Genomic DNA, 25,337 nt, shown 5'->3' with positions numbered 1-25,337 from the left:
CTAATGTTAACTGTGTGTATATTTATAATTGTTATATCTTCCTGGTGAATGGACCCTTTTATCATTATATAATGTCCTTCTTTGTCTCTTGTGACAGTTTTTAACTAAAGTCTATTCTGTCTGATATAATATGGCCACTTCTACTCTCATTGGGTTTCTATTTGCATGGAATATTTTCCCTTCTTTTCACTTTCAGCCTATGTATATCTTTACACATAAGATGAATCTCTTGTAGACAGCATACAATGAGTACAGGGTTTTTTTTTTTTAATCCATCCAGCCACTCCATGTCTTCTGATTAGGGAGTTGATCCATTTACATTTATTTATTTACTTGGCTGCGTTGGGTCTTCGTTGCTGCGCGTGGGCTTTCTCTAGTTGCGATGAGCAGGGGGTCTACTCTTTGTTGCAGTGCATGGGCTTCTCATTGAGGTGGCTTCTCTTGCTGTGGAGCATGGGCTTTAGGTGTGCGGGCTTCAGTAGTCGCAGCACGCGGGCTCAGTAGTTGCAGCGCAGGGCTCAGTAGTTGTGGCTCATGGGCTCTAGAGCACAGGCTCAGTAGTTGTGGCACATGGGCTGAGTTGCTCCACAGCATATGGGATCTTCCCAGACCAGGGATTGAACCTGTGTCCCCTGCATTGGCAGGTGGATTCTTAACCACTGCACAACCAGAGAAGTCCCTCCATTTACATTTAAAGTAATTACTAAAAGGAAAGGACTTACTATTGTTCATTGTTTTCTGCCTGTCTTGTGACTATTTTGTCCTCTTTTACTCTCTTTCTGCCTTTCTTGTGTGTTGTTGACTTTTTGCATTGACATTCTTTGATTCCTTTCTTATTTTCTTTTGTGTATCTTCCATAGGTATTTTTTGTGTGTGTGGTTACCATTGGGCTTACACAAAACATCTTATAATAATCTGTTAATAATAATGTGTTTTAAGCTGATAACAATTTAACTTTAATAGTATATATAAACTCTTTTGAGATTGGATCAAGATGGTGGAGTAGAAGGACGTGTGCTCACTCCCTCTTGTGAGAGCACCGGAAGCACAACTAACTGCTGAACAATCATCAACAGGAAGACACTGGAACTCACCAAAAAAGATACCCCACATCCAAAGACAAAGGAGAAGCTGCAATGGGATGGTAGGAGGGGCGCAATCACAATAAAATCAAATCCCATAACCGCTGGGTGGGTGACTCACAAACTGGAAAACAATTATACCACGGAAGTCCACCCACTGGAGTGAAGGTTCTGAGCCCCATATCAGGCTTCCCAACCCAGGAGTCTGGCAACGAGAGGAGGAATTACCAGAGGATCAGACTTTGAAGGCTAACAGATTTGACTGCAGGACTTCGACAGGACTGGGAGAAACAGAGACTCCACTCTTAGAGGGCACATGCAAGGTAGTGTGCACATCAAGACCCAGGGGTAAGGAGCAGTGGCCCCATAGGAGACTGAACCAGACCTACCTGCTAGTGTTGGAGGGTCTCCTGCAGAGGCAGGGTGTGGCTGTGGCTCACCGAGGGGACAAGGACACTGGCAGCAGAAGTTCTGGGAAGTACTCCTTGGCAGGAACCCTCCCAGAGTCTGCCATTAGCCCTACCAAAGAGCCTGTAGCCTCCAGTGCTGGGTCGCCTCAGGCCAAACAACCAACAGGGAGGGAACTCAGCCCCACCCATCAGCAGTCAAGTGGATTAAAGTTTTACTGAGCTCTGCCCACCACAGCAACACCCAGCTCTACCCACCACCAGTCTCTCCCATCAGGAAGCTTGCACAAGCCGCTTAGATAACTTCATCCACCAGAGGGCAGACAGCAGAAGCAAGAAGAACTACAGTCCTGCAGCCTGTGGAACTAAAAGCACATTCACAGAAATACAGACAAAATGAAAAGGCAGAGGACTTTGTATCAGATGAAGGAACAAGATAAAACCGCAGAAAAACAACTAAATGAAGTGGAGTTAGGCAACCTTCCACAAAAAGGATTCAGAATAATGATACTGAAGATGATCCAGGACCTCAGAAAAAGAATGGAGGCAAAGATCAAGAAGATGAAAGAAATGTTTAACAAAGACCTAGAAGAATTAAAGAACAAACAAACAGAGATGAACAATACAATAACTGAAATGAAAAATACACTAGAAGGGATCAACAGGAGAATAACTGAGGCAGAAGAATGGATAAGTGACCTGGAAGACAGATGGTGGAAATCACTGCCATGGAACAGAATAAAGAAAAAAGAATGAAAAGAAATGAAGACAGCCTAAGAGACCTCTGGGACAACATTAAATGCACCAACATTCGCATTATAGGGGTCCCAGAAGGAGAAGAGAGAGAGAAAGGACCCAAGAAAATATTTGAAGAGATTATAGTCGAAAACTTCGCTAACATGGTAAAGGAAATAGCCACCCAAGTCCAGGAAGCACAGAGTCCCAGGCAGGATAAACACGAGGAGAAACATGCCAAGACACATAGTAATCAAATTGACAAAAACTAAAGACAAAGAAAAATTATTAAAAGAAACAAGGGAAAAATGACAAATAACATACAAGGGAACTCCCATAAGGTTAACAGCTGATTTCTCAGCAGAAGCTCTAAAAGCCAGAAGGGAGTGGCACAATATATTTAAAGTGATGAAAGGGAAGAACGTACAACCAAGATTACTCTACCCAGCAAGGATCTCATTCAGATTCAACAGAGAAATCAAAAGCTTTACAGACAAGCAAAAGCTAAAGGATTCACCACCACCAAACCAGCCCTACAACAAATGCTAAAGGAACTTCTCTAAGTGGGAAACACAAGAGAAGAAAAGGACCTACAAAAACAAACCCAAAACAATTAAGAAAATAGTAATAGGAACATACATATCGATAATTACCTTAACTGTGAATGGATTAAATGCTCCAACCAGAAGACACAATCTCCCTGAATAGATACAAAGGCAAGACCCATCTATATGCTGTCTGCAAGAGACCCACTTCAGACCTAGGGACACATACAGACTGAAAGTGAGGGGATGGAAAAAGATATTCCATGCAAATGGAAATCAAAAGAAAGCTGGAGTAGCAATGCTCATATCAGATAAAATACACTTTAAAATAAAGAACATTACAAGAGACAAGGAAGGATACTACATAGTGATCAAGGGATCAATCCAAGAAGAAGATATAACAATTATAAATATATATACACCCAACATAGGAGCACCTCTATACATAAGGCAAATGCTAACAGCTATAAAAGAGGAAATTGACAGTAACACAATAATAGTGGGGGACTTTAACACCTCACTTACATCTATGGAAAGATCATCTAGACAGAAAATTAATAAGGAAACACAAGCTTTAAATGACACAACAGACCAGAGAGATTTAATTGATACTTATAGGATATTCCATCCAAAAACAGCGGATTACACTTTCTTCTCAAGTGCACATGGAACATTCTCCAGGATAGATCACATCTTGGGTCACAAATCAAGCCTCAATAAATTTAAGAAAATTGAAATCATGTCAAGAATCTTTTCCGACCACAACTCTATGAGATTAGAAATCAATTACAGGGAAAGAAAATGTAAAAAACACAAACACATGGAGGCTAAATGATACGTTACTAAATAACCAAGAGATCACTGAAGAAATCAAAGAGGAAATAAAAAATACCCAGAGACTAATGACGACGAAACAAAAACATGACGATCCAAAACCGATGGGATGCAGCAAAAGCAGTTCTAAGAGGGAAGTTTATTGCAATACAATCCTACCTCAAGAAACAAGAAAAATCTCAAACAATCTAACCTTGCACCTAAAGGAATGAGAGAAAGAAGAACAAACAAAACCCAAAGTTAGTAGAGGAAAGAAATCATAAAGATCAGAGCAGAAATAAATGAAACAGAAACAAAGAAAACAGTAGCAAAGATCAATAAAGCTAAAAGCTGGTTCTTTGAGAAGACAAACAAAATTGATAAAACTTTAGCCAGACTCATCAAGAAATAGAGGGAGAGGGCTCAAATCAATAAAATTAGAAATGAAAAAGAAGAAGTTGCAATGGACCATAGTAATACAAAGCATCATAAGAGACTACTACAAGCAACTCTATGCCATTAAAATGGACAACCTGGAAGAAATTGACAAATTCTTAGAAAGATATAACTTTCCAAGTCTGAACCAGGAAAATACAGAAAATATGAACAGACCAATTACAAGTAATGAAATTGAAACTGTGATTAAAAATCTTCCAACAAACAGACATCCAGGACCAGATGGCTTCACAGGTGAGTTCTATCAACATTTAGAGAAGAGCTAACACCCATCCTTTTCAAACTCTTCAAAAAATTGCAGAGGACGGAACACTCCCAAACTCATTCTACAAGGCCACCATCACCCTGATACTAAAACCAGACAAAGATACTACAAAAAAAGAAAATTACAGACTAGTATCACTGATTAATATGCATGCAAAAATACTCAACAGAATAGTAGCAAACAGAATCCAACAACATATTAAAAGGATCATACACCATCATCAAGTGGGATTTATCCCAGGGATGCAAGGATTCTTCAATATATGCAAATCAATCAATGTGATACACCATATTAACAAATTGAAGAATAAAAACCATATGATCATCTCAATAGATGCACAAAAGCTTTTGAGAAAATTCAACCCCCATTTATGATAAAAACTCTCCAGAAAGTGGGCATAGAGGGAACCTACCTCAACATAATAAGGGCCATATACAACAAACCCACAGCAAACATAATTCTCAATGGTGAAAAACTGAAAGCATTTCCTCTAAGATCAGGAACAAGACAAGGATATCCACTCTCACCACTATTATTCAACATATTTTTGGAAGTCCTAGCCATGGCAATCAGAGAAGGAAAAGAAATAAAAGGAATACAAATAGGAAAAGAAGAAGTAAAACTGTCACTGTTTGCAGATGACATACTATACATAGACAATCCTAGAGATGCCACCAGAAAACAACTAGAGCTAATCAATAAAGTTAATTGTAAAGTTGCAGGATACAAAATTAATGCACAGAAATCTCTTGTGTTCCTATACACTAACAACAAAAGATCAGAAAGAGAAATTAAGGAAACAATCCCATTCACCACTGCAACTAAAACAATAAAATACCTAGGAATAAGCCTTCCTAAGGAGGTAAAAGACCTGTACTCAGAAAACCATAAGACACTGATGAAAGAAATCAAAGATGACACAAACAGGTGAAGAGATATACCATGTTCTTGGATTGGAAGAATCAATATTGTGAAAATGACTCTACTACCCAAAGCAATCTACAGATTCAGTGCAATCCCTATCAAATTACGAATGGCATTTTTTTACAGAACTAGAACAAAAGAGCTTAAATTTGTATGGAGACACAAAAGACCCTGAATAGCTAAATCAATCTTGAGGGGAATAAAACGGAGCTGGAGGAATCAGACTCCCTAACTTCAGACTATACTACAAAGCTACAGTAATCAAGGCAATATGGTACTGGCACAAAAACAAAAATATAGATCAATGGAACAGGATAGAAAGCCCAGAGATAAACCCACGGACCTATCAACTAATCTATGACAAAGGAGGCAAACATATACAGTGGAGAAAAGACAGTCTCTTCAGTAAGTGGTGCTAGGAAAACTGGACAGCTACATGTAAAAGAATGAAATTAGAACACTCCCTAACACCATACTCAAAAATAAACTCAAAATGGATTAAAGACCTAAATGTAAGACCAGACACAATAAAACTCTTAGAGGAAAACACAGGAAGAACACTCTTTGACATAAATCACAGCAAGATCTTTTTTGACCCACCTACTAGAGTAATGGAAATAAAAACAAATATAAAGAAATGAGACCTAATGAAACTTAAAATCTTTTGCACAGCAAAGGAAACTATAAACAAGACGAAAAGACAACCCTCAGAATGAGAGGAGATATTTGCAAACGAATCAACAAAGGATTAATCTCCAAAATTTATAAATAGCTCATGCAGCTCAGTATTAAAACAAACAAACAATCCAATAAAAAAATGGGCAGAAGACCTAAATAGACATTTCTCCAAAGAAGACATACAGATGAAAAGCTGCTCAACATCACTAATTTTTAGAGAAATGCAAATCAAAACTACAATGTGGGGCTTCCCTGGTGGCACAGTGGTTGAGAATCTGCCTGCTAATGCAAGGGGACACGGGTTCGAGCCCTAGTCTGGGAGGATCCCACATGCCGCGGAGCAACTAGGCCCGTGAGCCACAACTACTGAGCCTGCACGTCTGGAGCCTGTGCTCCACAACAAGAGAGGCCACAATAGTGAGAGGCCCATGCACCGTGATGAAGAGTGGCCCCCGCTTGCCACAAAAAGAGAAAGCCCTCACACAGAAACGAAGACCCAACACAGCAAAAATAAATAATAATTAATAAACTCCTACCCCCAACATCTTCAAAAAAAAAAACCAACTACAATGTGGTATCACCTCACACCAGTTAGAATGGGCATCATCAGAAAATCTACAAACATCAAATGCTGGAGAGGGTGTGGAGGAAAGGGAACCCTCTTGCACTGTTGGTGGGAATGTAAATTCCAGCCACTATGGAGAACAGTATGGAGGTTCCTTAAAAAACTAAAAATAGAATTACCATATGACCCAGCAATCCCACTACTGGGCATATACATCCAGAGAAAACCATAATTCAAAAAGACACATGCACCCCAATGTTCATTGCAGCACTATTTACAATAGCCAGGTCATGGAAGCAACCTAAATGCCCATTGACAGACAAATGGATAAAGAAGATGTGGTACATATATACAATGGAATATTACTCAGCCATAAAAAGGAACGAAATTGGGTCATTTGTAGAGACGTGGATGGACCTAGAGACTGTCATATGGAGTGTAGTAAGTCAGAAAGAGAAAAACAAATATGGAATATTAACGCATATTATGTGGAATCTAGAAAAATGGTACAGATGAACCAGTTTGCAAGGCAGGAATAGAGACACAGATGTAGAGAACACGCATATGGACACCAAGGGGGAAAGTGGGGGGGCAGTGGTGGTGGGATGAATTGGGAGATTGGGATTGATATATATACAGTAATATGAATAGAATAGATAACTAAAAAGAACCTGCTGTATAAAAAATAAAAATTCAAAAAAAAAACTCCTTTGCATCTCCCCACCCCTACTTTATACTGATGTCAAATTATATCTGTATATAAATTGTATCCATTAACATAGTTTTATAGTTATTTTTATGCTTTTGTCTTTTAAATTCTATACTGAATTAAAAGTGCTTTTCATAACACCACTACAGTATTATAGTATTTTCTATTTGTCTATATTTTTATCTTTACCAACAAGCTGTATATTTTTATATGCTTTTTTGTTTCAACTTGCAGACTCCCTTTAGCTTTTCTTATAAGGCAGGTCTAGTGGTGATGAATTTCCACAGCTTTTGTTTATCTAAGAAAGTCTTTGTCTTTCATTCTGAAAGACAGTTTTTCCAGATACAGTATTATTGGTTGGCAGGTTTCTTTTTTTCTTTCAGCACCTTGAATGTATTATTCCACTCACTTCTGGTTTGTACAGTTTCTCCTAGAAATACATCAGTAATCTTATGGGAGCTACCTTGTATGTAACAAGTTGCTTTTCTATTGCTGCTTTCAAGATTCTCTATCTTTGACTTTTGACAGTTTGATTATAATGTGTCTTGGTGTGAGCCCCTTTGGAGTCATCATACTTGGAGTCCTTTGAGCATATTCGATATCTAATTCCTTCCTCGGTTTGGGGAGATTTTTGACCATTATTTCTTCAAATATGCTTTCTGTCCTGTCCTCTCTCTTTTCTCTTTCTGGAACTCCCATAATGCATATATTGGTATACTCTTATGGTGTCCCATAAGTCCCTTAGGCTTTCTTCACTTTTCTTCATTCTTTTTTATTTTTGTTCCTATGACTCTAAATAATTTCAAGTGACCTTCTTTGGGTTTGCTGATTCTTTCTTCTGTTTGATCAAGTATGCTGCTGAACCCCTCGAATAAGTTTTCAATTCACTTATTGTATTCTGCAGCTCCAGAATTTGTTTGGTTCTTTTTTATAGTTTCTGTCTCTTTGTTGATATCCTCATTTGGATGGGCTTCTGTGAGGGGAAGACCTTTAATAATTAACCTGACTAGAGATTCTGGGGAATCTCTGAAAACTTTTTTGGTGGAGACGACTTCTCTGAGCTTGTGCAGCTAATTTTCCAATTAGAGAGGTCTGCTGGTTTCTTTTTCAGGTTTCTTTTTCATAATCTCTTGCTCCCTCTGGTGTCTGTCTGTGGTACTGAAAGTTCTCTGGTGCTACAGCGTCAAACCACCTCACTCAGCAGCATCCCAAACTATGTTGTGCTTAGGGGCATCCGAAGTATTTTGGCTCCCCATCAGTACTGCAAATCAAGAGAGACAGAAACCAGTCCCTCGGGCAACCCTCTGAAAAGCCAGAACGTTGAATGCATATTCCACTCTTCTTCCCACCCTCACCCCAACCCCTTGAAAAACAACCCAAGTTGAGCTGTGCCTGCTTGTGGGTTTCTGGAGTTCTCAAAAAGATATTTTGGTCCATACATTGTTGTTAAGCTGGTGTCTCTGTTGAGGACTGACATTTGGGACTTCCTATTCCACTATCTTGCTGAAATCACTGCCTTATCTCTTTCTTGTAATATGGTATTTTATTTTATCTAAAACAGCATCTAATTTTGGAGATGTTAAAATGTGGAGGGAAAATGACCAATGGCAAGAGTAAGACATCATACATAGTAAGACGAGCCACAGTCTTGTTATGGCAGAAATTCACCTCTAAGTATTAGGATGAAAGATTAGGGTGCTGTAATAAAGAGACCAAATAACACAGTGGCTTGGAGTACAAAAAAAGTGTGTTTCTCTCTCACTAACAGTTTTTAAATGTGTATCCAAGTGAATGGGGTAGCATTGCTACATGCTAAATTCAAAAACCCACTTCTTTTTATCCTGTTGCTCTGCCACCCACTAAGATGCAATATCTGGGACATACTTATACTAAAAATGATTCATTGTTTATCTGAAATTCAAATTTAACCGGGTGCCTTGTGTTTTATCTGGCAAGTCTACACTAGGACATTGTATAGTCTGCAACCATCAAAGCTGGGCTCCTGCAAGTTACAGCTGGTAAAAAGGGGAAAGAAAATGATGTGAAGGCATGCCTGCTTTCTTGAGGGTCTAGGCCCAGGAATGTCATATACCATTTCTGCTCATTTTCCATTGGCAAGAACTTAAATTACAGGATTATACCTAACTACAAAGGAGACTAGGAAATGTTAGTTAGTTAAGTGCCCCCAATAAAAAAGGTGAACAGATTTTGGAGGACAACCAGCAGTCTTCATCATAAGAAGCTGATCTTCTGTGTCCTTTATTTCTTCTTTCCCTATCTATTTTGCCTTATATTTTAGGGGCTTTTCTTGATGTTATCTCCCAAGTGATTTCTTGAATATCTTTTTAGCTATCATATACTTAATATCCAAAAGTTATTTCTAATTTTCCAATTGGTCTCTTTCCACTAGCAACCTTTCTTGTTCTATGGAGGTAGTTTCTTCCCAGATCTTCCTGAGGATATCATTAGAGTTTTTAAAGACTCTACTGTGCCAGAGAGCCCAGAAATAAACCCACACCTTTATGGTCAATTAATCTACAACGAAGGAGATGAGAATATACAATGGCGAAAAGACAGTCTCTTCAATAGGTGGTACTGGAGAACTGGACAGCTACATGTAAAAGAATGAAATTAGAACATTCTCTCACACCATATACAAAAATAAACTCAAAATGGATTAAAGACCTATATGTAAGGCTAGAAACCATAAAACTACTAGAAGAAAACATAAGTAGAACACTCTTTGATATAAATCATAGCAATATTTTTTTGGATCTCCTAAGGCAAAGGAAACAAAAGCAAAAATAAACAAATGGGACCTAATTAAACTTAAAAGCTTTTGCACAGCAAAGGGAACCTCAACAAAATTAAAAGACAACCTACTGAATGGGAGAAGACATTTGCAAATGATACGACCAATAAGGGGTTAACATACAAAATATATAAACAGCTCATACAACTCAATATCAAAAAAACAACCCAATTTCAAAATGGCCAGAAGACCTAAACAGACATTTTTCCAAAGAAGATATACAGATGGCCAACAGGCACATGAAAAGATGTTCAACATCATTACTCACCAAAGAAATTAAAACACAATGAGATATCACCTCACACCTGTCAAAAAGACTACAAATAACAAATGTTGGCAAGGGTATGGAGAACAGGGAACCCTGTACACTGTTGGTGGGAATGTAAATTCGTGCAGCCACTGTGGAAAACAATATGGAGGTTTCTCAAAAAAACTAAAAATAGAACTACCATATGACTCAGCAATTCCACTCCTGGATATATAGCTGAAAAAAACAAAAAAACCAAAACAAAATCCCACTAATTCAAAAAGATACATGTACCTCAATGTTTGTAGCAGCATTATTTACAATGGCCAAGGTGTGGAAACAAGTTAAGTGTCCATCAACAGATGAATGGATAAAGAAGATGTGGTATATATATACAAAGGAATATTAGCCATAAAGAATGAAATTTTGCCATTTGCAGCAACATGGATGGACTCAGAGGGTATTATACTTACTGAAATAAATCAAATACTGTATGTTATCCCTTATATGTGAAATCTAAAAAAATAACACAAATGAATGAATATAACAAAACAGAAGCAGACTCACAGATACAGAAAACAAACTAGCGGTTACCAGTGGGGAGAGGGAAGAGGGAGGGGCAAGATAGGGATAAGGGATTAAGTTACTAACTACTACGTATAAAGTAAATAAGCTACAAGGATATATTGTACAGCACAGAGAATATAACTAATGTTTTATAATAAGTTAAATGAAGTATAATCTATAAAAATTCTGAATCACTATGTTGTACACCAGAAACTCATATAATATTATAATCAACTATACCTCAATTTTAAAAAAAAGATTCTACTGTGCCATTACAACTTTCTGTTGTCCAGAGTCACTTATTCTGTTTATCTTGTCTCTCTCTTATGCTTTTAGTTGTCTTTATAATTCTGGTCCTCCTGGTTGCATGTTTATGAAATAACAGACCAACAATCTTAGTAACTGAGCTGGTGTCTTCTGTTGCTGTATATTTCCTCTGTTTCCCTGAGACAGAACATGAAGGACTTTTGGCAGTAGGGTTTTCTGGCAGGCATTACTGTAGGGTGAGTGTGTGGGTGATTGTTGGGGGAAAGGGTGAGGGGAGGGTTTATAAATGTCACAATAACAAAAGTTTTACTCTGGGCTGTCAACACATTAAACACCCTAGATTTCTCCTGGGGACTTACTGTATTTCTATAGAATGAGCCTTCTTGGTTTTGCTGTGTGTGTGTGTGTGTGTGTTTTGCTTGTCTGGAAGTAAGCGCCAATCACTCTCCATTTTGAAGGTAAAGGGGTTAGGGGGTGACTGGTACAAGCTTCTGCATAGACAGACCTTCTACAAATGCCCTTGTTTTTAGGTCCACTTTTCATGTCTGTCTCAGCACTTGCTGGTTATGAGTTCAGAGCCTCTCTGGAATCTTGCCAGGAAGACTGGCTCTCACTCCCATTGCCTACCTTCTGGGCTATGGCTTCCTCCACTCTGTTGAGCAACCAGTGTACTGTCATTTACTTCTAGAAATTTGTTGAAGTCTCTACACTTGCCACCCCTCTTCCCTGCCATTCTCTTTGCTGTTATGTGTTTATATTCCTATTCTGTCATTTTAATGAAGGTCTCAAAAGGAAGGGGAAACAATCACTTGTGCTCACACTACTGTCTTGAACTTTAGTATGTTTACATGCTTTGCAAATCTTCAAGGGTATTTATTTGTTTGGATTTTCTACAGCTGCTTTTTTTGGGGTGGGTGTACCACTGTTAAGTGGTGAGACCTTGTTCTGCTGAGCCCCTTGATGTGTTTTTGTATACAAATTAGTATCAGAGGCTGAGGAAAGCTAAACAGCTTTTTATAATAGAGTAAAACAACCTGGAATTTCCATGGCAATCTGGAGGAGAAGGGGTAAGGACAGCAATGGGAAGAAAGAAGAGCAGGGACTTCCCTTGTGGTCCAGTGGGTAAGACTCTGGACTCCCAATGCATGGGACCCGGGTTCAATCCCTGGTCAGGGAACTAGATCCTGCATGCTGCAACTACGAGTCTGCATGTCGCAACTATGAGTTCTCATGCCTGCGCATGCCGCAACGAAGACCCCGCGTGCCGCAACTAAGACCCAGCACAGCCAAAATAAATAAATAAATTTTTTTTAAATAAAAAAAGAAGAGCAAGTTAGTCACACACCATGATGTGACCTCTCCCCAAGATTCCCAATCTCTTCAAGGGATTCTAAATGCACAAAATGCTTGGTATGACAGAACTTCTCAGGGAACCCATGAAGGTGCTTAGTTCTGTGATAAGGCAAATGGGGACAAAACAGATGATAAAATAAAATTCATATTTTATGGTAAGACAAGAAAAATTAAAATAACATTTTTCTTTTTTCCTCCTCCCTCCCCTTTAGTGTGTGTTGTGCACCTGCACTAACCAGACCTCATTAGGAGGTAACATTCCTTCTTAATCTCATCAAGGGTCATAACTCCTTGGGAGATAACCTTCCTTCTTAATCTTGTAAGGGCCCATGAAGACCCATGACCCACTACTTGCTTTGTACACGTAGATCTGGATTGTGTAAACTGTCAACAATACGTCACTTAATACACAGTCCTCTGTCCCAGAAACTTATATATAACTGAGCTTTGACCTCTAACGGGTGGAACAGTTCCCAGAGCTTTCTGAGAGGCTGTTCCCGGGTCATAATACCCAGTTTGGCTCTAATAAAATTTTCCATTTCTTTCTTAGATCGACTGATTAACTTTTTGTCAACACAGAGAAGGACTGCACAGACCACAGGAACCTCAGGCAAGAGACCGTGAGAGCATAAGGGCCAGGAATCTGCAGAAATTGTGGCGGGTTTAGACTCTCCCGTGCTGTGGCTTTGGCAAGGCTCTGAGGCAATCAGAGAGCTCTCTGTGGGTTGGGAGGCCCCAGCTGGCACCTGGCTTCTATATACACGTTCCCGACTTACTTGCCCCCTTTAGTTCATACTCGTGTTCTTCCTAGAGGGTGAATGCGATCATGCCATCCCTCGGCTTTAAAATTCTCTACTGTCCACAATCTGAAATTCTTTATCCTGGCATCCAACACCCTTCATGACCTGGCCTCCAACTACCTAACAAGCCTCATCTCCTCCTCACACGGGACAATCTTCACTACCTCAAATGTTTCACCGTTCCCTAAAACACTAAGGCTTCCCTTCCATCGGAAATAGCCTTCCTCTTCTTTTTACCTAGTAAACACTTACTCATTCTCCAAGACCAAATTCAATCCCTCTCTCAGCCTTCTCCTCCCCTGCAGAGTTAGCCATCCCACCTGTGTTCCCCCAACACCTTGTTCAGAAGGGAGTTTCTCTTCCTCTGAGTTCCTTGCAGGAAGGACTGTGTCTTACTCACTTTTGGGGCCCAATGACTAGTACAGGCCAGGTTAGGGCCCTCCCCGGGGCTCCCACAGCCCCCAGGGCACAACTGTAATGACACCTATCATCCTGCCTTGGAACTCTGGGTTTCAGTGCCAATCTCCTGCACTCAAAGGGAGAAACTTGGGAAAACAGAGTAGAAATTACTTTTTTGAGAGGGAAATTTATACTTATAAAGGAAATCTCCATTTGTTAAGGGTGTCTACCTCGCTGCACTTGAAGGAGATGACTAAATCATGAGAATGTTACCAATGGAGAAGCCAGAGGCTTAATCTGCATAACAAACCTTTACCTTTGTTTACCCTGCTTTTCCTGGTAACTTCCCATAACTGGCTTCCTCTCCCGCCCTCACCTTTCTTTATTTCATATTTGGCTGAAGATGGTTTAGGCCACCTGGGCAAGTTAACTCATTTTCCCTGGGTGTCTCCCAGGTATACGTGAGGTATACACATGAATAACCTTGTTTTTCTTTTGTTAATCTGTCTCTTGTTACAGGGGTCTCAGCCAAGAACTCTGAAGGGTAAAGGGACAGTTATTTTTCACCCCCTACAAGGGGGACAGCTACCTGGGACCAAGAGGCTCCCCCCTCTCCCACCTGTCACTAGCCCGCTACTGCAGGTGAAGGAGCTCTGTGGGCTGTACCCTGGTCTGGTGTCTCAACCCAGGACTTGAGAGCATTATTGGTGGAAATTAAACCCAGGGTGGGAGCCTCAGGCCAGTAGGCTGAGGCCCTGGACAGTGTCCCAGAGCAGGGGGAAGAGAACGTCCTGCAGCTTCTCAGAGTCAGGTGAGGAGAAAGAAGAGCAAGCCCCCGCTTGTCCTCGGGTCCCGAAACACCCTGGGGACAAGAGCAGGACACTGCACTGCCCTGGAGATGCCCTATGGAGAGGGAGAACAAGAAGGCGCTTCACGGGGCTCCAGCTGATCCCTCTGTCCTTGTCCAGACTTCTCCCCAGCAGACCTTACCCTCAGCAGCTTTGCCTTGGCTCTGTACAGCCCACCTTTCCCAGGAGCATCAACTCCTAGGCCCAGCCAAACAACCATGAGAGAGATGTGACAGAACTACCTCCTTCTGGGATGGGACCACTCTAAGGCGTAGCGGGAACTGACAGGGAGCGGGGCTCCAGGGAGCAAGGCTTAACGACCATACGACCATTAAGAAGGCATCAGTATGAGGCCTGGGTTGGTTACAATCCCAGGTGAGCCACCTAGTAGTGTGGCCTTAAATGAGCAAGTCACTTGATCTAACTGAACCTCAATTTCATCATCTGCAAAATAGAAACAATAATTACCTTGCAGAATTGTGAAGATTTAGAAATTAGGCCCAATAGTAAATGCTGTTATAATCACTATTTTCCAACACCCAGATGTGTGTAGGATTGGCTCCAGGCCTCTCTTCCAGGCTCTGACAAAAGCAATCCTGTAATTTGCCTGCACTACTGTATTGTGATAGTGAATGGGAAAGAAGTTATGTTACCCAAACAGTAATGGGTTAATGTCTCCCTGTTGACTAGAGACTCTGGGGAAATGCCTTGATTCCAAGGAGTGAGTAGTGGATGGTAGGCGGCAAGGCCTGTGGGTAAAGGTGCACGTGGGTCTCTCCTTTCATCTGGGATCTCATAGCAGAAGGAACCCAGAACTTTCAGAGCAGAAAGAGACCAGGCATGACTGCCTGTTCCAACAGAAGTTGGGGTCCAGGGGCTCTGCCTTTGGCTGTACTGATGTCCCTTGTACCTTTCCTATCACGGGGGAGAGAGTTCAGGGGTCAAGTTCCTCCAGTGCTGAGGAAAGAAAGAGGGCCTGAACATAGGCTAAGTGTGCACAGCTTTTCCCTTCTCCCTGCCTACCCCCAACCTCCCTTCCCTGTTCTGGACCCTGTCGGGCATCCAGTTAAAACTCCCTTAGTTGAGGCAGGGAGAACCCCCTGCTTCCTGACACATAATAGCCGCTTGATAAATGTTGGTGGATGGAACTGAATTGCATGAAGGCCATAAGGTTGATGGGAGGGAAAGGGCTTCATGTGAATTCAGGCCAGGGGCAGGGAGCCTGCGGGTGGTCACCACACCAGGATCAAGTGCTGGGAGTTGATGAGGGCCCCACCCTTCTAGGTTTGCCTGCTGTTGAAACCTGACAGCCACCCCACATCAGAGAACACAGGAGCCACATCTTCACTGTCAGTATTCCTAGTAAGTAGGAGGAAGACAGAGAGGAAGGAAGTGGGGAAGGAAGAAAGAAGGGGAGAGGAAAGGGAGGAGAAAGGGAAGAGGAAAAGGGAATGAAGGAGAAAATAAAGGAAGCTAGCAAAAAAGGAAGTCAGAGAGTGAATAAATGGACTAGTCAGGACTCAATAGCCTGGACCAACACAGAAAACCTAGCCTATGAACTTGGTCAAAAAAGGGCAAATGAGATCGGCCAGCAAGTTATGTCCCAAGATCAAAGCAGGTCCTGGGCCTCATTGGCAGCAGACTCCGAAAGAATCACAGCAGTTGTCACTAAGGCTCTGGGTCTGGAAGGATTACCAAGCTCCCCAGACTGAGAGGAGAACAGCAGACCTAGCTTGGTAATGAGCAAAATGAAGAGCTGCCCTTGGAATCAGACACACCTGATTGGAATCCCAGCTCAGCCATTAGGTCAGGCCATTTAACCCCTCAGAATTTCCTTATCTTGACAATGGGGATACTACTACTTTGCAGACAAGTCATGGAGATCAGAAATAATGGTGTATAATAACTGGCATTCAGTAGGTGTTAGATGGCAACTTCTTTTTAAAGTTTTATTTATTTATTTATTTTGGCAACATGGCATGCGGGATCTTAGTTCTTCAACCAGGGATCGAACCTGTGCCCCCTGCAGTGGAAGCATGGAGTCTTAACCACTGGACCTCCAGGGAAGTCCCTGGCAACTTCTATTATAAGGGAGCAATTCCTACATGCAAGTTGGGTGGCTATATGTTTAAAATATTTTGTATGGAGATTTTCAAGGAGCAGGAAAATGTATATGAAATAAACTGAATCAGCTTCGTAAACTGAAAAGGATCCTACAAAATGTCAGGAAATTGTTTGGGAAGTCGTCTTTTATGGTTAGAAAAAATACAGGCTTTGGGTTTGGGTGGAAGTAGGTTAGGTTCCTGACCCTGCCACTGACTTGCCATGTAAGCCTGTTTCTGCATCTGTCAAATGTGGGTAATTCTTACTTCACAGGGTTGTTGTGAGAATAGGATGATGACTGGCATATCCCTTCCTGGGTAGGTGGCAAGATCCCGTGCAACAGGTCAGGTCATCAGCAGTGCCAGAGTCACATTCTGCCAACTGGCTACAAATGAGGAGGGCCCCTCACTCTGGAAGAGCAGGGCTCCAGATTGGCAAGAGAGATAGAGAGGGGTCTTTTGTATTTGTTGGAGGCAATTTGGATGAACACTAAAGCTCCATGCAGAAAACACTGAAAACTGCCATGTGGAGCCTTCAGAAGGGCAGAAAGCCAGGCGTGATCCCTAACAAGCTATATCCCTAACAAGTAGTTCAGTTAGGAATTGAACTACTGCTACTAAGGGCAGACCTTAGGTTCATCTTGTCCCACCCTTCACCCCCTATTCCCTGTCACTGTCATTTTTCCTAGGCACCGACTAAGTGTCAATCAATAATCAATCTAAAGTTGAAAAGGTTCTCATGTTTGGCACTGACATCCCACAGGGCAAAGGGTCCAGGGCTGTATCAAGAGGCCACGCTAACTCCCACTTACAGGGAATCACTTGGTCCCAGGCCAGCCCCCTAAGTGGCTCCTCCTTCAGAAGCCAGCAAGGTGAATGCAGTGAAAGAGCATCAGCTCAGAATCAAGGGAGGCCCAGGTCTGAACTCTGGCTCCACCACATACCTGCTGTGCGACTTCACAGCGAGTGACTTCACCTTTTCTCACTTGTCTCATCTTACTCCCTTGCGGTTGCTGCGAGAACTGAATGAGATAAAGAATGTGAAAGTGACCTGCAGAATCCAGGGCATCGAGTGGATGCTCAGTTAATATTACTTCCTTCCCTTTCCCCTTCCTCCTCACAGACCTCAGAGTCAGCTGCTTCCTTTTGCTTTTCAGAGCAGCCACCCATTCTTTCTTGGAATTCAACTCCCTTCCAGAGTGGCTGTGGTGCAACCACCTCCCCACTTCTTCGATGCCCCCAAATAAGTACACGGGTCCTTTTCATTAAAGGGTTTTACTGCTAACCCTGGGGAAACAGATGCACGTTGGGGCGGGGGTGACAAGTCACAAACAGGAGGGAGTGTGAGGGTCCCTGGATCATGGCTCCTTGAGGGCTTCCCTTTCATTCCGAAAGTAGGACCTCAGACCTCTTCTCTGGGCCGCGGGGGCCCCTTTCTCCCCTGCTCCTCCCAGCCCACCTGAGGCACAGCAGGTGGGAACGAGTGGACCACTGCAGTGTGCCCTAAGTGGTCCACATACTATACAAAGGACCTCCAGACAGTGATGTCCACCTCACAGATACTTCCTCAAAGGCCAGGGGACGGTTGCCCAAATGATATGAGCATGTCCTAAGCCTACCTTATTTCTCTTTCACCCCAAGGAGGTGAGGCCAAGACGGGGTCCTCTGACTTTCTACCACAAGAAATCGGCCTGGAAAAGAAGTGAAGATTTTTACTCAGAGTCCCTTCTCAGGACTTCCTGGAGATCCTGGCTTCAGAGGCAACAGAAAACCATTCTCCAAAGTGGGAGGAAGGGCTTGAGGTCAAGGGGGCAGCAGGAGATCCTAAAGATCTTTCTGCACTAGGTTGGGGTCCCACGCTCTGCTCTCTCTCTTCCTCGCCCTCTTCAGCTGGAATCTTTCCCAGCCTGCTCTCCCCGGTGAGTTTTCTGGTGGCGGATGAGATTGGAGCTGCGGGAGAAGTGCTTCCCGCACAGCGTGCACCGGTAGGGCTTCTCGCCCCTGTGGGTCCTCTGGTGCGCCCCAAAGTTGGAGATGTCGCTGAAGGTCCGCCCGCACTCGGCGCACTCATAGGGCCGCTCGCCCGTGTGGGTGCGGTGGTGCACGCCGAAGCTGGAGCTGTTGCTGAAGCTCTTCCCACACTCGCAGCAGATGTAGGGCGCCGGCTCCAGGTGGGTCCGGTAGTGCACGGCCAGCGCCGAGCTCTGGCTGAAGCTCTTGCCGCAGATGTCGCAGCGGAAGGGCTGCCTGCCCAGGTGGTCCTGCTGGTGCGTGGTGAGGTCCGAGTGCCGGCGGAAGCTCTCCTCGCAGTTGGGGCACTTAAAGTGCTTCTCCTCCAGGTGGATGCGCTCGTGCCGGATGCGGTTGGAGCTTCTCGAGAAGCTCTTGCCACACTCAGAACACTTGTAGGGTTTCTCGCCTGTGTGGATCCGCTGGTGTGTTCTCAGGTTGGAGGTGTTATTGAAGGTTTTGCCACACTGGGCACAGATAAAGGGCTTCTCATCAGCCTCGGGCCTCGGATGAGCAGAGAGGTCCTCTGGTTCTCCAGCGGGGACAGGGACGTCCTGCGGTGGCTTCTCTGGATAGAGCCCTTGTGGCCCCTCCGACAGGCTTGCTTGCCCACGCTCTCTCTCCCCACCTGGGATCCAGGGACCCTCCGAGTCGTCCACTCTCCGTGGCTTATGACCCCGTTCCCCGTCCTCGGGCAGGTGCTGTTCTGGGCTCTGCTCCTTCTCACTGCCCATCTCTGGACCCTGAGAAGGAACACAAATGGCCAACACCTTTATTCCTTGGGTCAGGCCAGACCCCAGGGGATCTTTCGTCCTGGTGGAAGGGGTGGGTATACACCATCCCTATGGAACCATCCGTGAGAAATAACCTCAATTAACTGGAATACTTGGATAGAATGCCTTTACTTACTTTCAAGTGACAAACTTCCACAGATATTTAAAGCTACCCACCAGAGCAAAAAGAAGGCCCCAGCTTTGTCCACCCCCAAAAGATATCTGTATGATTTGCATAAGGTCACTTTTCTTAATACCACTAAACAATGACAGTCTAGACTCTAATTCACCTACAAGTAAAGGAGCTTCCATTTGGGGATGAGTTCAATTTTTCTGCCTAACTGTTAAGTTAAATCTTTTTTGAAAAGCCTTCCTTAAAAGTATCCACCTATTTGCCTGCTTTCAAAATGAAGATAACAGAATCTCTAATTCTTGAGGCTCTCCTACTCGTTTACAAGGCCCAGCTCTGAATCCTCTTAAGTGTGCACTCCTTCCCTTCCCCAGACCTCACCATAGTCTAGCAAATAAAGGCTCAACATCTGGGTCCTCCAAGACCCACTGAGGGCCTGGGCTGTGTCTGTTCTGATTGGTCAGTACCCACTTCCACTCAAACACCACACAGCAGTGCATACACAGACAGTCTCACACATAGACTCACACCACACACAGCCATACTCACATACCAAACACACTCAGCCACACTCACAACACACATACATATCACGCAGTCACACATACACAGTCACACACGTACATACCACACACACCCCTCCCACACAGAGCCACACTGGAGGCCATACAATTACACACCATACACACATCCAGCTATACTCACACACCACACACAGTCTCCCAGACACACATTCCCTGCCCCCCTCCCACACACAGTGCCCAACACAGGGCCTACTTATGCAAACATCAGCAAATGCTTGTTAAGCTGCACAGACTCCTTTGAGTTCTGACAGCCAAGGACAGGGAATGAGGGGAATAAAGTACTGATAAGAGGAGAGTGGTATTTCCTCTGAACCTTGAAGAAATAACAGCATTTCAAAAGGCAGAGTGGGCTGGTGGAGATACTGTACAGAGTGACATGAACAAAGGGATGAGGGAGGGAAGCACAGACTGTGATGGGGCATTGATGATAGAAAATGAAAGCTTCATAATTGCTCCAGGTGGGGTCCGGTAATGGAAGGGACACTGACTAAAGTTAGGGTTGGATCCCTATAGTGACACATACTGTCTTTACAACTCCGCAAATTACTCAACCACTCTGAGCCTCAACTTCCACATCACTAAAATTGTGACACCAACAGACACAGCAGGACTTTGTTAGGGAAAGTGCCTGTAATATGCTCAGTGTAAAGTGTGGCAGTACTAGTCATTCAGTACATGACAGCTGCTACTACAATTGTTGAAGAAGCTACATGCTAGCCCTGTGAAGAAGGCAAGAATGAAAAAGATCCCTTACATGATCTTGTTAGGAAAGAAAAAGATTCAATTAAAAAATGGTACAGTCGGGGCTTCCCTGGTGGCACAGTGGTTGACAGTCCGCCTGCTGATGCAGGGGACATGGGTTCGTGCCCCGGTCCGGGAGGATCCCACATGCCACGGAGCGGCTGGGCCCGTGAGCCATGGCCGCTGAGCCTGCGCGTCCGGAGCCTGTGCTCCGCAACGGGAGAGGCCACAACAGTGAGAAGCTCGCATACCACAAAAAAAAAAAAAAAAAGGTACAGTACATATAATCTAAAATGTGAAATACGGACAGTACCTTAAATCTTTAAGGAGTGGGAGGGTCAGCAAACTTTCTGTAAAGGACCAGAGCGTATATGTTTAGTAAATTTGGGGGGCCATAGGATCTCTGTTGCAGCTACTCAACTCTGCCATTGTATCATAAAAGCAGCCATAGAAAATCTGTAAGTGATTGGGTGTGTCTGTTTTCATAAAACTTTATTTAAAAGCAGGGCAGGGATAAAGATGTAGACATAGAGAATGGACTTGAGGACACGGGATGGGAGGGCGAAGCTGGGGTGAAGTAAGAGTAGCATTGACATATACACACTACCAAATGTAAAATAGTTAACTAGTGGGAAGCAGCATCATAGCACAGGGAGATCAGCTCGGTGCTTTGCGATGACCTAGAGGGGTGGGATAGGGAGGGTGGGAGGGAGGCTCAAGAGGGAGGGGATATGAGGACATATGTATGCATATGGCTGATTCACTTTGGTGTACAGCAGAAACTAACACAGCATTGTGAAGCAATTATACTCCAATAAAGATCTATTAAAAAAAAAACAAGAGGTGAAGTATAATTTACCAATCTCTATTAGAGAGTGCTTTTTCAAGAATCTAGATAAGTGATGTGAAAAATAGGCTTGCTTCACTTTCAAAAATGCAAAAAAAAATCAGAAACAATTTATTCCGATACTTATTCACTGCCTCCTGACCATCCTTTTAAAAATTACAACCCCTCCAAAAAAATAAATTTAAAAATTACGACCCCTTCCCCTTCACTCAGTCCCCCCTGCCCCACAGCACTTCTCAACTCCAATCTGTTTTTTATGTCTATTATTTAGTATCGGCCTCCCCCTGCAAAACATAAGTCCCATGACGGCCAGGTTCTTTGCTTTATTCATTAATATAACCCCAACTCCTACAGCAGTGGCAGTCATACCTAGTAGATCCTTAATAAATATTTGCTGAATGAACTGAATGAAGGCCGGGCCTGTCTCCAGAACCCATTTCATGCCTACTTGTGTCTATTCTCACCCACTATTCCTTAGCAATCTCCTAATTCCTGCCCACTTCCTCCTTTATGCACCCACAGAATCTTGTACTTGCTTTTACAGTGATTTGCAATTATCTGTTTACATGTCTATTTCCACTACCAGTTATAAGCAACTTGAGGGCAGGGACTGGGTCATTCTGGTAATCTCTCCAGCACAAGGCCTGGTGCTCAAAACTTTTTTTAAGTACAAGTGAATGGATATGATCTAATTTACTTCCTACCATTGCCCATCCCACCTAGGGCTCCAACATCTGTCTTTATGCAATGAGCTACATGGCCTCCACTCACTACCAATCCTGCTATCCTGAGAACCCACAATATACCAAGCTGTGTCTCTACCCAGGGCTGAATGCTGGGTCAAAAAAGAGCAAAAAGATTTACGATTATAGTCACCACCCTAAAAGAGTTTATGGTACAGTGCAGTGAAATAGGCCATGAACTCCAGAAACTCATACAGTGTAGAAGGTTAAGTTCCAGTGGAAGCAGGGAAATTGTAATTTGCCCAAGGGCACACAGCAACTTACTGGCAGAACTGGGAGCCATGCCCATCACTCCAAAGCCAGTGCTTTTAAGCACTACACCAGTATCGGAGGAAGAGGAGAGAAAGAGGGAAGGAAGAAAGGAAAGAAGGAACAGTGCCACGGTAGTTCTGATAACACAGGCGTATCTCCCTGAAGAAATCAGAGATGAGCAGCTTGACAGAAAAGGCGGTCTTTGAGCTAGGACTTGCAGGATGGGTGAGCAACACTGGGACTTACCGAGATGGGGAGCCCACCATCTACTGAGAAGACAGTGGCAGGTAAAGTAAAGAGGGTCTTATAGTTCAGAGATTTCAGAGGAGAAAGGGGCCCATGGGGCTTGTCTTCCCAGGAGGCTCAGAGGTACAGGAGGACCAAAGGTGGAAGGGACTGAGGCAGTGGAAAAGGAGCCAGGTCTAAGAAGTTAGCGCCAAGAAGGTGGGGTTGTTGATTCCTGATGCTGAAAGTCAAAGGCCTGGGTTAGAGGGACGAGGCCAAGCTGGAAAGCGGTCTGAAGGGCCGAAGTTCGGGGTCTTTAGGATCAAGTCGAGAGCTGGCGGGGGAGGAAGGGGAGAGAGGAGCCTGGAAAGATCAGGGAAACTGTGTTAAAGAACTGGGAATTGTACAGGGGAGGTGGATAAGGGGTGAGAGATAGAGAAGGACCAAAAGAGTCAGAGGGTCCGAGGAGACTGGTCAGGGGATCCGGCCCAAGAGGCTGGGTCGTGTGCAGCGGGGCGGAGTCTGAGTCTGAGTCTGAGTCTGAGTCTGAGGGCACGAGCGTTCTAGAGCACAGGAGCTGGGTTCAGACTTGCCGGCGGGCTTGGGGCCGGAGCGGTGGGAGAAAAGGAGAAGCTGACCCCAAAGGTATGGTCAGTGGAAGCGGGGCTGGACTACTCAAAGGCCAACAGAAGGGCGGGAAGGTAGGGGTTTGGGGCCAGCACCCCGGTCGTGCAGGCCGGGGGAAGGGGTCAGGAGTTAGGGCGGAGGGCCCACAGGGGCCCGTTTGCTCCCCACTGGGTCCGGGGAGCAAAGCCACAGCCCCAACTGCCCGATGAGAGGGAAGGGGCCACGTTTAGAGTTCCCCGCGACGCCATGCGCGCCCACCCGCAACCGCTACCCCGGGCCCGACGCCGACCAACCTAGCTCCAGCCGTACGGTCAGCGACAGCACCGCCTCGGGGGGCCGGGGGAAGGAGTCGGAACCGGAACCCTGAAAGGATCCGCCCTGCCTCTCCAGGACTGGTTCCTGAGGTTTGCCCTTCCTTGCTATTGGCTATGCTGGCTGCCACAAGGCAAGAAACTCGGGCAGAGCCGCCAGTAACCTTTGGCCTCGGGCGTGGCCTGCTGGGAGTTGTAGTCCTGTGGAAGATGGTAGCCGCAGAGAAGAAATTTGAGTTTAGAATTTAGTGGTGGAGACTGGATTCCCTCTAAGGTCGTTGGATTTCCTTCTGCGCTCTGGCGTTAAAAGCCCAGCGTTCAGGGCCACCGGTCTGGGAAGTTGTAGAATATGTAGAGCTAACTAACCTACATGACCTCCAAGGGGTTATGAATTCAGAGCTGCTTCTTTACTCTGAGTTGGCGACCCTTGATGGTCCTGTAGACCTCCCGCAAAGCCAGAGTCCCGCGCCTCACTGGAGGTAATTTAAAGCCAAAGGATTGTGGAACTGGAAGGGAGTCTGTTTATTTATACTGATGTATAGTTGATTTACAATATTGTGTTAGTTTCAGGTGTACAGCATAGTGATCTGGGGTAGTTGTTTGCAGATTATATTCCATTATATAGGTTATTACAAGATATTGTGTATAATTCCCCGTATGATACAGTAAATCCCTGTTGCTTATCTATTTTTTGGATACTAGTTTGTATCTGTTAATCCCATACTCCTAATTTGTCCCTCCCCCTGGAAGGGAGTTCAAAGATCAACTAATCCAATACATTTGACAGAGAAGCTAAACGTTCTCTGTCCAAGGAACCACCTCCGGTTTCCCAAAGCCCCTGCGTAGGGTGTTTTCTGAGTGCTGTTTAATTAAACTTGACTGTTGTTCATCAGTTCAGACACAAGACCACTAAGGCATATCCAGGATTAGGATTTTTTTTTCAGGTTTAACTTTAAAAAAAAAAGTCTAATCAAATATGTATGCCAAAATTCTACACGCCTCTCATATCTTCAAGGTATTTCAGTGCAAAGAGAAAACGGTATTGTCTTCAGAGCTCGATACGCTAGATTTATACTCCCAGTTCTACTACCTAGCCATTTAGAGCATTATTTCCTTATTGTAAGGATTAAATGAGTCAGGACTTCCCTGCTGGTCCAGTGGTTAAGACTCCATGCTTCAACAGCAGGAGGCATGGGTTCGATCCCTGGTCTGGCCTGCATGGAGTGCACTGTAGCCCAAAAACAAAAAAGAAGAAGAAGAAGAAAAAGAGTTAACATATGTAATGCTTCTGCCTCCATAAATGTCAGTTCTCTTTCCTGCCGGTAAGTTTCCTTGGGTGCAACCAATGTGAATATGTGAATTAGTTTTAAGACTGGGATATTCACAAAAGTATGTTTGAAATTTAATATGGATGAGTGCAATGTAAATACCCCGTACACACTATTACTTTATAAACTGATATAAATGAACTACTGAGAAGGCAGATGCAGAAGTAAAACCATGGCTTTATTTTTAACTGT

The 25,337-nt window shown here is 43.7% G+C and overlaps 1 protein-coding gene across 4 annotated transcripts in view; it reads right to left on the bottom strand.

The window, feature by feature from the left end:
* Positions 1-23,845, bottom strand: part of ZNF691 (zinc finger protein 691) — an 80,372-nt gene extending 56,527 nt beyond the window's left edge. For 2 of the 4 annotated variants that reach the window (XR_014293603.1, XR_014293604.1), the window contains exons 1-3: positions 23,800-23,845; positions 18,194-19,327; positions 17,519-17,596 (exon numbers count right to left, since the gene is read on the bottom strand). Coding sequence is in view for 1 of the 4 variants with exons in the window: in XM_082616395.1 (XP_082472521.1) it covers positions 18,461-19,318 (858 nt within the window). In the remaining 3 variants the exon portion in view is untranslated. Of the gene's footprint in view, positions 1-17,518; positions 17,597-17,833; positions 19,328-23,799 lie in introns of those variants that run through there. The other 2 variants (XR_014293605.1, XM_082616395.1) reach the window with 2 other exon arrangements.
* Between the last annotated feature and the right edge of the window lie 1,492 nt (positions 23,846-25,337).

Source organism: Mesoplodon mirus (assembly GCF_964341445.2).
Source record: "Mesoplodon mirus genome assembly, chromosome: 3".
In the NCBI taxonomy this organism is placed as follows: domain Eukaryota; kingdom Metazoa; phylum Chordata; class Mammalia; order Artiodactyla; family Ziphiidae; genus Mesoplodon; species Mesoplodon mirus.
Note: the sequence above shows the minus strand (reverse complement) of the source record. Positions and strands in the feature narration are given on the sequence as shown.